General features: G+C 36.2%; 1 protein-coding gene across 2 annotated transcripts in view; it reads right to left on the reverse strand.

Moving 5' to 3' along the window:
• Positions 1 to 16,843, reverse strand: part of SLC35A3 (solute carrier family 35 member A3) — a 44,706-nt gene that overhangs the window by 12,540 nt on the left and 15,323 nt on the right. For both annotated transcript variants that reach the window (XM_040626994.1, XM_008697673.2), the window contains exons 2-5: positions 8,975 to 9,179; positions 3,424 to 3,578; positions 3,224 to 3,346; positions 586 to 757 (exon numbers count right to left, since the gene is read on the reverse strand). In XM_040626994.1, coding sequence (XP_040482928.1) covers positions 586 to 757; positions 3,224 to 3,346; positions 3,424 to 3,578; positions 8,975 to 9,161 — 637 coding nt within the window. In that variant the 5' untranslated portion in view covers positions 9,162 to 9,179. The remainder of the gene's footprint in view (positions 1 to 585; positions 758 to 3,223; positions 3,347 to 3,423; positions 3,579 to 8,974; positions 9,180 to 16,843) is intronic.

A 16,843-nucleotide genomic window follows, 5' to 3' on the forward strand; every position in this document is an offset into this window, starting at 1 on the left:
AAAATGACGCAGTATTTAAAAGCTAAAACATAACATTTTGAAATAAAAAGAGGTATTAAGATTTTAAAACAAAGATGAAAATTTCATCATTTCAGGCTTTCTCCATTTAAGTATCTTTTTTTTTCTTTTTCAGCTTCACTGAGGTAAAATTGACAAGTAAAACTGTAAGATATTTAAAGAGTACATCGTGGGTATTTGATATAGACCATGGTGATAACAGTTAATAACATGTATTATATAACTGAAATTTGCCAAGTATTTTAATCTCCTTTTTCAGGAGGAAAATATGTCATCTGTAACATCTTCCCTAAGAATTGTAGCAACCAAGATTAAAGTTCCTAAGTCTCCAAATAGTGAGGACTGAAACATGCTGCATACACCCTTATGTCACAGACCTAAAATTCCATTTCCAGAATAAAAGGCATTCGTTTAAAATACAATGTTTTAAAAAGCAAAAACCTCGCCAGATATTTGTATCAATGGCAGATTTTATGGGAGGCTTATTTATTTAAAGATATATAGTAATCTTTAAACCTAACAATATAATCATTAAAAAATATATATTAGAAAGCATTTAAAACTTACCAAGCTGAATATTTCTTATCCACACTGATTGTTTGGTTTCTTTTAAGATTTTCTCAAAGTAAACCCCAGCAAAGCCACTTGAAAAACATGCTGTGAGAACTGCCATGAGGCCTACAAACTGAGAACCAGCTGAAAGTTGCTTAGAATCAAGCTCTTGAGAATCTGAGGGCCACTGAACAAAAAGAAAAACAAAACTATAGTTTAGTCCTTATGATATTTTACAAAGTGCATATTTAGAGCTCACTCTCAGACCTTAAGATAAAAATGCAACCAATACCATTCTTGGGGATTTGCAGAGGAGAGCTTTTGAAAGAAAACCTTAGAATCATTTTATTTTTTTCCCATTGTGATATTACTGTTACAACTTACAATTTCAAAAAAATTCCCTAAAAAAGAGAAAGAGAATGAGTAAATGCACAGATGCACAAAACAGCTTCTATAAGTTGTAGAAATTCGGAGTGTGAACTGTTGGAGCAGCAAAAGTTAGTGTGGAGCTGTTTGTAATTATGGAAGCTCCATACAATATCATGTTAACACACCGTGGGCTTTAGCCTCTAGATCAGTGTTCCTGAAACTATCATCTTCATGGTTTTTGTCAAATCTGTGTTCCACCTGAACTATTTATTACTCGATATTTTAATTTAAAACCTCACTTTTTAAAATGTAATACCTACTTTACCTTATCCTTAGTAATATCTATGAAAATATGGGTTTGAAATGACACATTTTTGTAATACTCATTTAAAAATAATTATTAGAAATATTTACTCAAGGGGCACCTAGCTGGCTCAGTTGGTAGAGCGTGCAACTCTAGTTCTCGGGGTTTTGTAACTTTGAGCCCCACAATGGGTATAGACATGACTTAAAAATAAAATCTTTAAAAAATGCTTGCATTGTTTAAAAATAAAATATTTATTCAAGATAGACATACCACACTCTGGATGGCAGGAAACTGAAATGATTGGATTTGTTTTTAGATAAACCATACTGGGAATGCCTGGGTGGCTCAGTCTGTTAAGCATCTGCTTTTGGCTCAGGTCATGACCCCAGAGTCCTCAGATCGAGCCCTGCATCAGGCTCCCTGCTTAGTGGGGAGTCTGCTTCTGCCTCTGCCTGCCACTCCCCTGCTTGTGCGCACTCTCTCTGACAAATAAATAAAATCATAGATAAACCATAGTGGTGACTACATGGAGCTTGAGTTTTCAGGGACAGGTAAGACTGCAGTAAAAAAAAAAAAAAAAAATCAGGAGGTAATCATGTGAGAAACAAAGAAGACATGAACTGGGGAAGTGATATAAAAGACAGATAAGGACAGAATCAAGAAGTATTAGAAAGCAGAATCAGGGGTCACCTGGGTGGCTCAGTTGGTGAAGTGTCTGCCTTCAGCTCAGGTCATGGTCCCTGGGCCCTGGGATCAGGTCCTCCTAGGGCCCCCTGTTCAACAGGGAGCCTGCTTCTCCCTTTGCCCCTCCCCCCTGATCGTGTGCACTCTCTGTCCCTCTCAAATAAATAAATAAAATCTTAGGAAAAAAAAAAGAAAGCAGAATCAGCAAGGTCTTAGTGACTGATTAGATGTACAAGCATCAGGAAGAGTCTAGGCCAACTCCCAGGAAGAGTAAATAATGACGGAAGAAATAGAAACAAGAATAGGTTTGGTAGAAGAAAAGATAAAGTTATGTTTTGGATATGCTCAGTTTATAAGGTGTATTGAATAACCAAGCTAAGATATCCAACAGGTTTTTAGATATACAAATCTGAAATTACAGGTAATGACATAGACTAAGGAACCATGAACATTTAAGTGTTAATAAAAACCTACAGAATGGATGATGGATCCAAAAATAAAGATATAATTTAAGGGAAAGAACAAGCCTACCAGCAACCCCAATATCAAGTATCAAGGATCAAGGAAGAGGACCCCAGGAAGGAACCCAACAAGGAATCATTAGAAAGATGAGAAGAACCAGGAAAGAATAGTATCAGGGAAGCTGAGAGACAATAAGAAACTCAAATGCTCAGACATCCAGTAAAAATCAGATTTGTTTTATATGCAGTATCTTATTTCCCTAATTAGATTTATTTCTTTATGTCAGATAATTTGATTTTTATTTATTTTAATTTAAAATTTTTCTTTCACTCATTCATTCATTCATTTCCTTGTTTAAATTCCAATACAGTTAACTACATTAGTTTCAAGTACACAGTTTAGTAATTTCATAATTCCATATATTACTAAGGGCTCAAGGTAAGTGTACTCTTAATTCCCTTCACCTATTTCCCCCATCTCCCCACCTGCCTCCTCTCTGGTAACCATCAATTTGTTCTGTATAGTTAAGTCTTTTTTTTCTTCGTTTTGTTTCTTAAATGCCACATATGAGTGAAATCATATATATCCATTTGTAACAAGATAGATGGATGTAGAGTATAAGGCTAAGTGAAATCAGTCAGAGTTTTATTTATTTATCAGCTGCAGCCCCAGTGTAATATTGCTCAAAGGAAGCCTTCAAAAAAATATGTCAGTTGTGAGAATAAGCATTTATTTGCTTCAACAATTAACAGAACCATATTCTCCATGCACAGTAAATAAGGTTTTGAAACTGTGATAAAAATGAAAGGTATACTTATCTTGAATAGTTACCTGTACAAAAGCAACTCCTGTCATCAAAATTACTAGGGACAGCCACTGGTACACACCTAATTTTTTACTAAGCATAGACACAGAAAATAATGCTGTTGTAAGAATTTTCAACTGATATGTGACCTGAAAAAGAAAACAGCTAATATTATTGTCTGTTTTTTTGTTTTTTAAAAGAACTACTAGAAATATATTTTAAGTACCTGATAAGTAGCTGCATCCAGATTTGACAGTGCCACATAGAGTAAATTATTCTGAAGAGTATATATCCCTGATGGAATAGCAAGTTTAAGTGTTTCCATAGGTTTATTGAGTATTTCATCATGTAGTATTCGATTCAGTGCTCTTAGGCTACATTCTAGTAAAAACATGAAATGGGTAAAATCATTAAGTAACTCTGAATAAGTTATATAACCTCTCTCAAGGCCTGTTTTCTCACCTATAAAAAAAACAGAAACAGTCCTACATGTTAAGATACCTTTAGGTCTAAAGTATACCTTTAATGATACTAATTTTTCTAAGTTAAATATTCTAATGTAGCATATTAAGAAGAGCATTATCCTTATATTCTTTCATTAGGGAACACAAGTAAATTGATTACACGCACACACACACACACACAAACACGCACATATATTTATGATAACCAAAAGCTCAAAGTATTAATTTTTCAGCTGAGTATTCTTACTCTATAGTAGCAACATTATAAGAACTTGTATTTTGTGCATTTCATTTTATCATTAGCTCAACCTCAAAGGGATCTGTCTCATCCCCACAGGTCCAGGTCCAGGTCCAAAGCTGCTATAGCAGCTCAGTGATGACATCAGGGACCTAAGCTCTGTCCATATATACTGGCTTTTTACCTTCATGCTTCTCATCTATTATCTACATGATTATTGCAACAAACCCACCAAATGACTGCTGCACTTCTGTCTGGTTCTTGTTTTTAGACAACGAGAAAGAACAGGAGGACACAGTGACCTAACAGGCATTGCTCTCATAGACCAGGATTTTGATGCATAGCTACCCCTTGCAGGAAGGGAGCTGGGAGCTGGGCAATGTAGTCATTTCACAACAAAGGGAAAAAGGGGTTGGAAAGGGACTTTGAGGTAGCCAACCTACAGTATTAATCACAGAAAGTGTCCAAATAACGGTAAGACACACATAAGCCCAGGGCACCTGGCTGGCTCAGTTGGTGGAACACATGATTCTCCATCTCACGGTCCTGAGTTCAAGCACCACATTGGGCATGGAGCCTACTTAAAAAAAAATTTAAAAAGATACATAAACCCCCAAAGAAAGGAGAATCCTACTACTAAGGAATTCTAAGGAATCCTTCTAAGGAATCCTACTACTTTGCCAACACTTCATAGATGATTTTCTCTGCCAACATAAAACCTGAAGTTTCATTATGAAAACTTTTTAAAAATGAAAATATTGTTTAAAGATTAATATCTGATATTTATCCTTTCCTCATCCTAAAATAATAGTAAAATAAGATGTAATAAAAGTTACCAAAAGATTTTTTTCTTAGATTTAGCAGAAAAAATCTAAAATATTAGCTTATTTAAGCATTTTTAAAATTAGGGATGCCTGGGTGGCTCAGTTGGTTAAGTGTCTACCTTCAGCTCAGGTCATGATCCCAGGGTCCTGGAATCAAGTCCCGTATCAGGCTCCTTGCTCAACAGGAAACCTGCTTCTGCCTCTGCCTGCCGCTCCCCTTGCTTGTACTCTGACAAATAAATAAAATCTTTTTTAAAAATTTTAATTAAATTAAAATTTTAAATAATTAATGCTATCATATATTTTTCTCATCAGCAGCTTAGGGAAGGTCTTGTTCCATGTTCCTTCCAATTCCTGTTATTGTTAGACTTTTTATTTTCATCAGTCTGAAGGTAGTGAAATTGAGTCTGTGGCTTTAATTTGATTTCTCTGATTGCTAGTGAGGCTGATCTATATTTATATATTTTTATATGTTTATATAAACATGTTTTTATATATTTATTTATCTTTTTAAAATCTTTTATTTTTTTAAGATTTTATTTGAGAGAGAGCAAAAGAGAGAGAGAGAGAGAGAGAGAGAGCGCACCAGCAGGGGGAGGGGCAGAGAGATAGGAAGATGCAGGCTCCCCATTGAGCAGCGAGCCCTACCTGGGGCTGATCCCAAGGCCCCAGAATCATGACCTAAGCTGAAGGCAGACACTTAACCCACTGAGCCAACCACTTGCCCCATATTTATGTGAATTTTATTCTACCTTACTGGTGACTCAGTCTTCTTCCTTTTTTTAAACCACCAGATCTAGGACACTGGATGACTCAGTCGGTTAAGCATCTGCCTTCGGCTCAAGTCATGATCCCAGGGTCCTGGGATTGAGCCCCACATTGGGCTCCCTGCTCAGTGAGGAGTCTGTTTCTCCCTCTCCCTCTACCCCACCCCACTGCTCATGCTTGCTCACTCCTGCTCTCTCTCAAATAAATAAATAAAAATCTTAAACCACCAGATCTAGACCGTTTTACAGGTGAAATTCTTTTTTATTTTTTAAGATTTATTTATTTTATTTCAGAGTGGGGGGGTAGGAGCAAAGGGAAAGGGAAAAGCAGACTCCACACTGAGAGCAGAGCCGGTATGCAGGGCTTGATCTCACAACCCATGAAATCACGACCTGAGCTGAAATCAAAAGATGGATGCTTAACCAACTGAGCCACCTCGGTGCCCCTGACTCAGTCTTCTTTTGCTGGTTCTTCTTCTCAATCTGACCTCTAAATGTTAGGAATGCTACAGAGCTAGTCTTTGGCCTTCTCTTCTCAGTATAAACTAAATTACTTCATCCAATCCTTGATTTTAAAGCAATATATAAACTGACAAATCTTTGAGCTCCATATTCATATATCATACTATTTAACATTTCCATTTGAATGCCTTATGGGCATCTCAAATCTAACATGGTCCAAAGAGAAATCTTAATTTCCCCCTTAACTTATCTTCCATGTATCATTCATTACAGTACCTACTCACCCACTAATTTAACCTCAAACCTAGGAATTATTCCTCAGACTGAATTCCCCATTTCTGTGACCATCACACACCTAATCTACTAGCAAGTCCTGTCAGCTGTAGCTTAAAAAGACATCTGTGTGAACCAAATCGCTGCCATCTTGGACAAATCTGCTATGATGATCATTCTGTGATATGAAGCATTCTGGGGCATAGATTCCACCCCCTCCCAACACACACACATACATTCCTTCCTTTTGCTTAACCACATCCTTAAGTATACCCTTGGGATATAACATCCACGATCTGTCTTGGAGATATGACTAACCCACATCTTTTCTTAAACATTTTCCTCTTAGGGGCACCTGGGTGGTGCAGTCGGTTAAGCGTTCTGCCTTCGGCTCAGGTCATGATCTCGGGGTCCCGGGATCAAGCCCCGCATCGGGCTCCCTGCTCAGCAGGGTGTCTGCCTCTGCTGCTCCCCCTGCTTGTGCTCTCTCTCTCTCAAATAAATAAGTAAAATCTTTAAAAAAAAAAAAAATTTCCTCTTGGATCGTCCCTCAACATGTACTCTTCAGCCCCTAGGGGCTATAAAAGCAGGTCTTAAGGGAGGTGGTATTGCAGAGATCTACGCCTCTTGCAGCCATCCAAGACACCCTTGTCAAGCTGTATTTGTCAGCCTTCTCCTTTAGTCTCAGAGCTCCTTCAGCCTTTGGAAGTTGTTTTGCATATACCTCCCATTCACAGAACAACATCTCATACACATCATCTCTTCTCTAGCAATATAATTTAAGCCACTATCATCTTCTTGCCTGGACTAGTGCAATAGCTTCCAAACATGACTTCCTGAACCTATTCTTGAATCTCCTCTGCTGTCACTATGGTTACCGCATTGGTCTTTCCATGTGTAAAACGGGACATACTTTGAACATTTCAATTATTTCTTTTTCTTTTTATGGTGGAATTTGTAGCCTACAAAGCCGTCTTACATTGACTGTTTACTGAATGCCAATTCAGTTTTTCTTAGTTCCATTTTCCTCCCAGATCAATATGCTACAGCCACACTGGCCACCATGATAGTTTCAAAAGTATACCAAATTTACAAACAACTTAATTAAAAAATGGGCAGCAGGCTTGAACAGATATTTCTCTAAAGATACACAAATGGTCAATAAGCACATGGAAAGATGCTCAACATCATTAGTCATTAGGGAAAATCAAATCAAAACCACAATAAGATACCACACCTACCAGAATGGCTATACTTTTTTTTTTTTTTAATGAAAAATAAGTATTGGCGAGGATGTGCTATAATTTTAAAAAACAAACAGAAAATAACAAGTGTTGGTGAGGATGTAGAGAAATTTGAACCCTTGGACAGTGCTGGGAATGTAAAATGGTGCAGTTGCTGTGGAAAAGCCTGCACCATTTTAAAAATGTTAAATGCAGAATTATCATGTGACGAAGCAGTTCCACTCCAAAGTATATACTCAAAAGATATGAAAGCAGGGACTTATACCTCTATTACAGTATTATTCAGTGTTCATTACAGCATTATTCACAATAACCAAAAGGTGGAAAAAATTCAAGTGCCCGTGAATACATTAATGACTAAAATGTTATAGATACACACACATATACAGCAATGAAGTATTATTTAGTCATAAAAAGGAATAAAGTTCTGATACATGTTACAATGTGGATAAGCCTTGAAAACATTAAGTTAAACAAGCCAGACATAGAAGGAGAAACACTGTATGGTTCTACTTAGATGGAATATATAGAAGAGGCCAATTCATAGAGACAGAAAGTAGATTAGAGGTTTCCAAGTGCTGAAGGTAAAGGAGAATGGGAGTTATTGCTTTATGGTTATAGAGTTTCTGTTTGGTGTGATGAAGTTTTAGAAATAGATAATGCCAATGGTTGCACAACACTGCGAATATAATTAATGCCAATGAATTATACTTAAAAATGGTTAAATTTATAAAATTTATGATATACATGTATGTGTAAAAATATATATTACTACAATTTCAAATAATAATGTAATAAACCCAAAAAACAGAGTTGTACACTTCAAAATCTGACTTGTATGGTACATGAATTACATTTCAATAAAACTGTTTTTAAAAAAACTATCAAATTAGTCACTGCTGGACTAATCAATGCAGCAAACAAAATAAAAAGCATTGACTTTATGACCTCACTAAATTTCTAAAAGTTACAGAATTATAGAATTTACTCTTATTCTCAATTATAAATGCAAGAAACTACATTTCATAGTTCTAGCATTAACCAGAAGACATGAATCATGATGTAGATCAGAATAAAATACGTTTGTTACTAGACTAAAACTGTCCTAAGAAAATGAAAACTATAGGGGGCACCTGGGTGGCTCAGCCGGTTAAACAGCTGCCTTTGGCTCAGGTCATGATTTCAGGGTCCTGGCATGAAGACCCACATTGGGCTCCCTGCTCAGCGGGGAGTCCACTTCTTCCTCTCCCTCTGCCCATCCCCCCCTCCCGACCCCTGCTTGTGCTTACGCACTCACACTCTCTCTCTAATAAATAAAATCTTCAAAAAAAAAAAAAGAAAATGAAAAATATTGAAATGTTCTTAATACTACGACATTAGATAACAAGGCAACAGTGTCCAAATGTGTAGTTACAATATATATTTATGTATATAACCTATGTAAATAACACCAAAACAATTGAATAAATTGCAACGACTTAAAAACAGAAAACTGAAAAACTTACTGCTGTCTTTGTAGACTAATAAAATGCAGGCCATTATTTTCAAAAGTTCAGCAACAACCACTGCTGTAGAAGATAGATAACGAGGTCCCTCCTCTTTTAAAGTCCTAGAATAACGCATTGTTAGAACCAAACTGGTAGTCTGAAAGACTAAAATTCCCAAGGAAAGGTATTTTAGGTTGGCAGACATTGTTTTATCTTCATTTGCCTGAAAGACAAAACAAGCAGGGCAAATAAACAAAATTAGAAAATACAGAAACATATATTAGAAAATACAGAAACATATATTAAAAATCACTATGAGACTTCTCATTTCAAACAAAATAGAGTTAAGTGCATTCCACCCTTTTCTTCCTGCTAATCACAACTATAAACCCTGGACCAAAGGAAAAAAGTTAACTACTATAAGACTCTGAAAGGTGAGGAAAATAAGACAAACTAGCTAGATACCCCAGATCCTAAGTGATAACCCAACAGTGAATTCCCTGGAGACTTTTTTTGCCACCTATGTATCTCACCCTGGCTGCCATAACGATTCACAACCTGGAACCACAACAGGTGGAGAACAACAACAAACAGAAGCCCTAAGAAAAACCCATTGTCTCCAACCAAAGGAATAGGAAGATAACAGCTCTGCAGGACAGAGCCCTACTAATTGGATGCTACGTAATGTGTGGAACAGAGACTTGCTGACCATCCCTACCCTGCACTAATGAGGGCAGAGACGGTACGGTGGCCCTCTTCCCTCCCACCGGAGGCTACAGCTACAAAGACGATTACGGCTGAGCCCTATGAACCACCCCTGACCTAAACAAGGTGAATGTCAGCAAAGAGGCAGCACTCTTCTTCCCTCTCTGGTGACTGCCTACTAGTAAAGAAGATTTAAGTAGGAACCAAGGTCTCATAATACCCAAAATGTCCTTAATACAATCCAAAAGGAGTATATTCCTCATACCAAAAAACAAAACAAACAAACAAACAAACAACAACAAAAACCAGGAAAAAATCTCAACTAGGATAAGTAAGAACCACAACACAGAGTTGACACAGATGTTGGAATTACCAGACAAGAATTTTAATTTTTTGTTGTTGTTGTTCTTGTTGTTTTTTAGAGGGAGAGGTGAGGAGGAGTAGAGGGATAGGGAGAGAGAGACTCTTAAGCAGTTTCCATGCCCAGTGTAGGGCTCGATCTCACAACCCTGAGATCCTGACCTGAACTGAAATCAAGAGTTGGACGCTTAACCCACAGAGCCACCCAGGCACCTCACTGACCTCCAGACAAGAATTTTTTTTTTAAAGATTTTATTTATTTAAGAGAGAGAGAAAGAGAGCACAAGCAGAGGGGAGGGGTAGAGGCAGAAGCAGACTCCCCACTAAGCAGGGAGCCCAATGTGGGGCTCAATCCTAGGACCCCAAGATCATGACCTGAGCCAAAGGCAGATGCTTAACCGACTGAGCCACCCAGGTGCCCCAGACAAGTTTTTAAAAGCTACTGTAACAATGCATGAACAACAAGCAATTATAAACACTCTCGAAATAATTTTAGATTCACATAGAATAAAAAGTAGTACAAGAGTTCTTGTGTACTCTTCACCCAGCTTTCCCCAAAGATGAGTTGCAAAGTTCCTATATTTTCCCTTAAGTAATTCAGAATCGACTCTAAGAAGCTCATTTTAAATATGAAGATACAAATAGGCTAAAAAGTAAAAGAATGGAAAAAGATATGCCATGAGAACTATGAGAAAGCTCGAGAGGCCAAATTAGTGTCTGGAAAAATAAATTATATAAGAATTATTTCTAGAACTAAAGAAGGACATTTCATAATAATAAAAGAGTCAATACATCAGTAAGATATAACCATTATAGATGAATATGTGCCTAATAACATAGCTTCAAAATACATGAAGCAAAAAATAACAGAATTAAAAGGAAAAAGCAAGTAAATCCATAAGTCATAATGTGAGATTTTAGCCTACTTTCCTCAGTAATTAATAGAATACACACACATGCATACCAAAAACCCCCAGTATGAATACAGAACATCTGAACAACACTATCAACCACTGTAACTGTCAAAAACATAGAGATGCTCCACTAAGAGCTTCTTTCAAGTCCTTCCTCAGTCCACACTCAGTGGGGCATCTGCTTGAGATTCTCTCTCCACCTCCTTCTGAGATTCTCTCTCCATCTCCTTCTGCCCCTCCCCCATTCTCTTGCGCTCTCTCTCTCAAATAAACTAAAACATATTTATTTATTTATTTATTTGAGAGAGAGAGAGAGCAGGGGGAGGGACAGAAGGAGATGGAGAGGGAGAGCAGCAGACTCTGGGCTTGACCTTACTACCCTGAGATCCTGACCTGAGCTGAAACCAAGAGTTGGAGGCTTAAAGGACTAAGCCACCCAGATGGGGCATGCAAAGATTTCTTAGATAGGACAGAAAAAGCTCAAACCATAAAAGAAAAAATATGGATAAACTGGATATCATCAAAATTTAAATTAAACTGTTTTTCCAGAGATACTGTAAAAATAATAAAAGGCAAACCACATCATGGGAGAAAATATTCTCAATATGTATATCTGACAATGGCTTTGTAACCAGGTTATATAGAGAACTCTTACAACACAATAAATATAAAAGACAACCCATGAGTAAAAGATCTGAATAGACATTTCACCAAAAAGACAAACAAATGGCTAATAGGCACATGAAGAGATGTTCAACATCATAGTCATTAGAGAAATACAAATTAAAATCACAATGACATACCATTATATACCTATTAGAATGGCTAAAATTGTAAAAATTGATGCCACCAACGGATGGAGAGGATTTTGAGCAAATAGAGCTCTTAACATTGCTAGTGGGAATATTAAGTGATAAAATCACTTTGAGTAACAGTTTGGTAGTTTATCTTAAAAAACAGCAATAATCTTTTCATATAACCTAGAAATTCTACTCTTAGGTGTATACCCAAGAGATTTGAAAGCATTTATCCATAATGACTATATATGACTATTCATGGGAGTTTTATTTGTAACAGGCAGAAACTGGAAATAAACCAAATGCCCATTAACAGGTAAATTACTAAACATACTGTGGTACATCCTTATGATGGAATACTATTTAGCAATAAAACAAAATGAAATGAAATGCATGGTAAAACATCAATGAATATTAAAAAGAAACGGAGCAAAAACGTTTATAGACAAAACAGTGTATACTATATGATCCATTTATATGAAATTCTAAAAAGGGCAAAAGTAATTTGCAGTGATGCAAATTAATGGTTGACTGTGGCCAGGGGTTGAGGTTGGGGGTTGACTGCAAAGGGATAGCAAGAAATTTTTGGTGGTGATGGAAATATTCTATATCTTGACTATGTGATGGTTACACAATTCTATTCACTTATTGTAACTCACTGAACTAAACATATAAAATGGGTACATCTTACTGTGTGTAAATCACAGCTCAACAAAGCTGATTAAAGACTGAGGACATACTAAGCAGTAGCATTCCCCAGCAGGCTTTCCTCATAGCTTTGGTTCTGGCTCTAATTTCTTTAGATTAATATCAATGGTGTTCTGTTAGTCTGTTCTTCAGCTCAACTCTATCCTTTCCATGATTCCATTTTCTATCCTAAGTTTTGTTAATATGGACCCTCTTTATTGTATATCTCTTTATAGCTCTCATAACCAAGCCACCATTTACAGTTCTAGATATATGATCCTCTGTCTTCCCTTACCTCATAATTATTAAAATAGCATGTAATATATTCAAACAGATTCAGCAGCCATTATTTGGTGCCTATACTAGGCCAAGTATCATGGTTACTGAGAGAGCCTATCCTTGAAAGCACAAAGTCTAGCTCATTAAATTTAGCAATTCTCTGACTGAATATGCTCCAAAATCAAACAATGTAACACCATCAATATAAGGATAAAATTTTTAGTGATGAAAAAGAATGATTGAAAAAATTACCTTAAGCCCTTCATCTGAATTTCAGAGAGAAAAATTTGAATAATATAGTCTTTCTGGTCACATATAAAAAGGATCAAGCTTAGAGGAAAAAATACATAGACTTATGTATCAACCATCTCACTTTTGTAAATCTGCATTAGCAAGAGTCCTAATGTGAAATAAAATTACAGCATTTTAGAGGTAGAAGATGTTTTAGAAATCATCTAGTATAAATATCTTCATTTTAAAATGAAGAAAATAGTGAACAGAGAAGTTAGATGATTTGTTCAAGGTCATTTAACTACTACTGGGAAATATATAGTTAAATATCAGGTTTGCTAGCTCTCACTTTATGCTACTATAGAATTCCAGAGGATATCCTGGTGGCCTTTATCTCTGTATGGAAGGAGAGCAAGTTGCCAGCAATCTACATTTGGCATAGGCACCTGTTTCTCCTGGAAAATCTATTCAAGGAAGTCTTTTGTTTATTCTGTGCAGCTAAGATCATAATGTACCTGTTAAAACAGCAATGCTCTACTTTCCTGTCAAATGAAATTTTAAAGGTCAGATTCTAAACCAGGATATACTATTTTTACTATTTTGCTTTTCCATTTCCAAGCATATACAACACCAACACATTCACCTTGGTAATTCAATTCTTAATTATTAATACAGTCAACAGTCTCTAAACAATGTATTTAAGTATGTGAGATAAAAGAAAAAATATATATTGGTCTCTGCCCCTACCTCCTGACACAGGGCTCCTGAAACCCTTGTAACTTCCTGCCTGATCAGTTGATCATGCCTACTGATGAGAACTCCATAAAAATTCCACTACTATGAAGTTCAGAGAGCTTTCAGGATAACAAGCCACACACACCATGAGGATGACACGTCCCAACTCCACAGGGACAGAAGCTCCTGTGCTCAGGACCCTCCTAGACCCTGTGTTTATATATCTCTTCATCTAATTGTTCATTTCTATCCTTCATCATATCCTTTAATAAACTTATGTAAGAAAGAGTTCTATGAGGCACTCTAGCAAATTAATCCAACTTGAGGAGGGGAAGGTGGGAACCTCTCAATTTGTAGCCAAACCAGACAGAGTTGTGGGTAATTTGGTGACCTACTACTTGCAACTGGATCTTAAGTAGGGTGGGAGCAGTCTTATGGGACTGAGCCCCTAACCCGTGGGATCTGACACTATCTGCAGGTAGACAGTGTCCTAACTGAGTTAAACTATAGGATACCGAGCTGGTGTCACAGGGAATTGCTTGGTGGGAGGAAACCATACCTCCTTCCCAACATTTAGAGACCAGAAATGTCAGAAGTGAACAGTGTTCTTTATGAGGAGTAAAGGAGACACACAGGAGGAAAGAACTGGATTGTTTTCCTAATACAAAGTTAAAAACTAAAATATATACAAACAAATGATCATTCGTACTAGATCAACTATAAAGAATTACAATTTAATTCACAGTTCTGCATAAGGAAAGTATAAACTCAAAATGAAAAAAATAAAAATACAAGTATTTCTAAGATTATACAAATACATGGCTTGGTTTTGGAATACAAATCAGGTAAAACTAAATATTTTCAACTAATACAGATCATAAATTCACAGCAAATCCATAAATATGAAATCAAAGATTTACCCCACTTCTATAATTTATAAGATTAAAACTGTTTCTTCATTTTAAAGTGTACAATATTTTCTCATTACCATGGAACACAAACTCTAAATCTTATGTTTAAGATTTAATTTTAGTCCTTTCTACATTTTCTTCTCTTGCCACCTAACTCCCCTTTTTTTATCCTTTCAGGTATTGCTAATCCTCTACTTTTCCATATTATTCTTTGTTTCATTAAAATTTCCTAAGAAACTTGCAAACCAATAATCAACAAGAAACTGCTAAATTCTCTCAAAAATGTAGCTTTTTTCAATTTACTACCAAAAGCCCTAAAGACCAGTCAACAAATTACTGCCCATGTTTTTTTAAGGTCCCTGGTGACTAAGTTCCCTGAACTCACTTTGGGTTCAGGGAGGCTCTCAGATTCATAACAGGATCAGAGGAGTAAGGATGCTTAGATGTTCCACTTTCATTTAATAGCTAAAACCTGAAAAATGCATTCTTCTTGATCACTAGAATAAAGGACACTATTTCATTCTGATGGCTTTTCTTTATTTTGTTCTGTTTTTTAAAGATAGCATTTATTACTTCATTTTAAAAAGCAGTATATTCTTAGAAAAATGCAGAAAACTTATTTTATTTTTTTTTTAAAGATTTAATTTATTTATTTGACAGAGAGAGAGACAGCCTGCAAGAGAGGGAACACAAGCAGGGGGAGTGGGAGAGGAAGAAGCAGACTCCCAGCGGAGGAGCCTGATGTGGGGCTCGATCCCAGAACGCCGGGATCACGCCCTGAGCCGAAGGCAGACGCTTAATGACTGAGCCACCCAGGCGCCCAGAAAACTTATTTTAACTGGTAAAAATCTGAACCATAATCAACTATCCAAAAACATCTAATAATATTTTGGCATAGATTTTGTCAATAATTTTTTTCTTATTTCAGCTTTTAGGAGATCCCTAAACCCCAGGACTTTAGTAGCAAAGGTGAAATAAAGTACCTAGACCATTTCACACTTCCACCTAAAAGTTTTCAACAACCTTTTGGGTTTCTTAGTTACATGGAAAATAAAGTCTTGTAATCACAAAGTTCCACTTTTTCCTAAGAGACAGATGTTTCTTGAGGGGAAAAAAAAATGGAATTTTAAAATTCAATCAAGTACCAAGAACATAACATCCATGATTCCATCACCCAGAACTGATGTCTCAATTTTGTCACATTTGTTTACCTTTCCTTTTGTGATGGAATAAAACATTACAACTAAAGTCAAAGTCCCCTTTAAGCCAAAACTCTAAGTCCTATTCCTTTCTCCTTCCCCAGTAGGAACCTATTACAAGTTTAGAATACATATTTCTAGCCTACTATTAAAAATTTCTCATACATATATAAACATAATTGTAAGCCATAATTACATTACCATGGCCTCAAACTGTATCCATTATTCGGCATTTTCCTTATTCTACTCAGCATTGTTTTGCCAGCTATGTTGATATACAGACCTGGCTCATTGTTTTTAACAATTCTGATGTTTCATCAAATGAGTGAACCTTTTATTTACCTATTCTCCTACTGATAAACATTTAGCATCCTTTTCCTTTTAAAAATTTAAATTAAAAATTTTTTAAATTTCCTGGGGCACCTGGGTGGCTCAGTCAGTTAACCGTCTGCCTCCAGCTCAGGTCATGATCCCATGTGGGGCTGGGATTGAGCCCCACATCAGGCTCCCTGCTTAGTGGGGAGTCTGCTTCTGCCCCTCCCCTCTGTTCATGCTCTCTCTCTCTCTCAAATAAATAAAATCTTAAAAAAAAAAAAAGCTTCTAAAGATTCTTGCTTTACAACGTCAATTCTGAGTTTAAATGCTCAAATGTTTTAAGGGCTTAAAATGTTTAAAAAATATACATTACATGAAGTATATGTATCATTAATGTACACTACTGCTACTACCTCTACCCCCAAATTAGGATTAGTGAGAAATGAGTTGTGTATACCATCATTAATTGCATTAGATATGCATTAACTAAATTTTGAAATACTCAAAACATTATATACTGATAATTTTTCCTCATCTTTTCAGACACAGATAGGTCCTTGTAGGTAAATCTGAAAATCAGTCTGGCTACAGATTTATTCCAATAGCTTACTAAAGTATATGCATAATCTTTAGGACTGTATATGAAGCCCAATATCTCTACTGAAACAAGACTATCTGTATTTTGCTGATATGTCTCCAAAGACCAAATGTTTATAGTCAATGTTTTTAAACTGTAATAAAATTTACATAGATT

The sequence above is a fragment of the Ursus maritimus genome, unplaced genomic scaffold (assembly GCF_017311325.1).
Source record: "Ursus maritimus isolate PB19 unplaced genomic scaffold, ASM1731132v1 scaffold_12, whole genome shotgun sequence".
Lineage (NCBI taxonomy): Eukaryota > Metazoa > Chordata > Mammalia > Carnivora > Ursidae > Ursus > Ursus maritimus.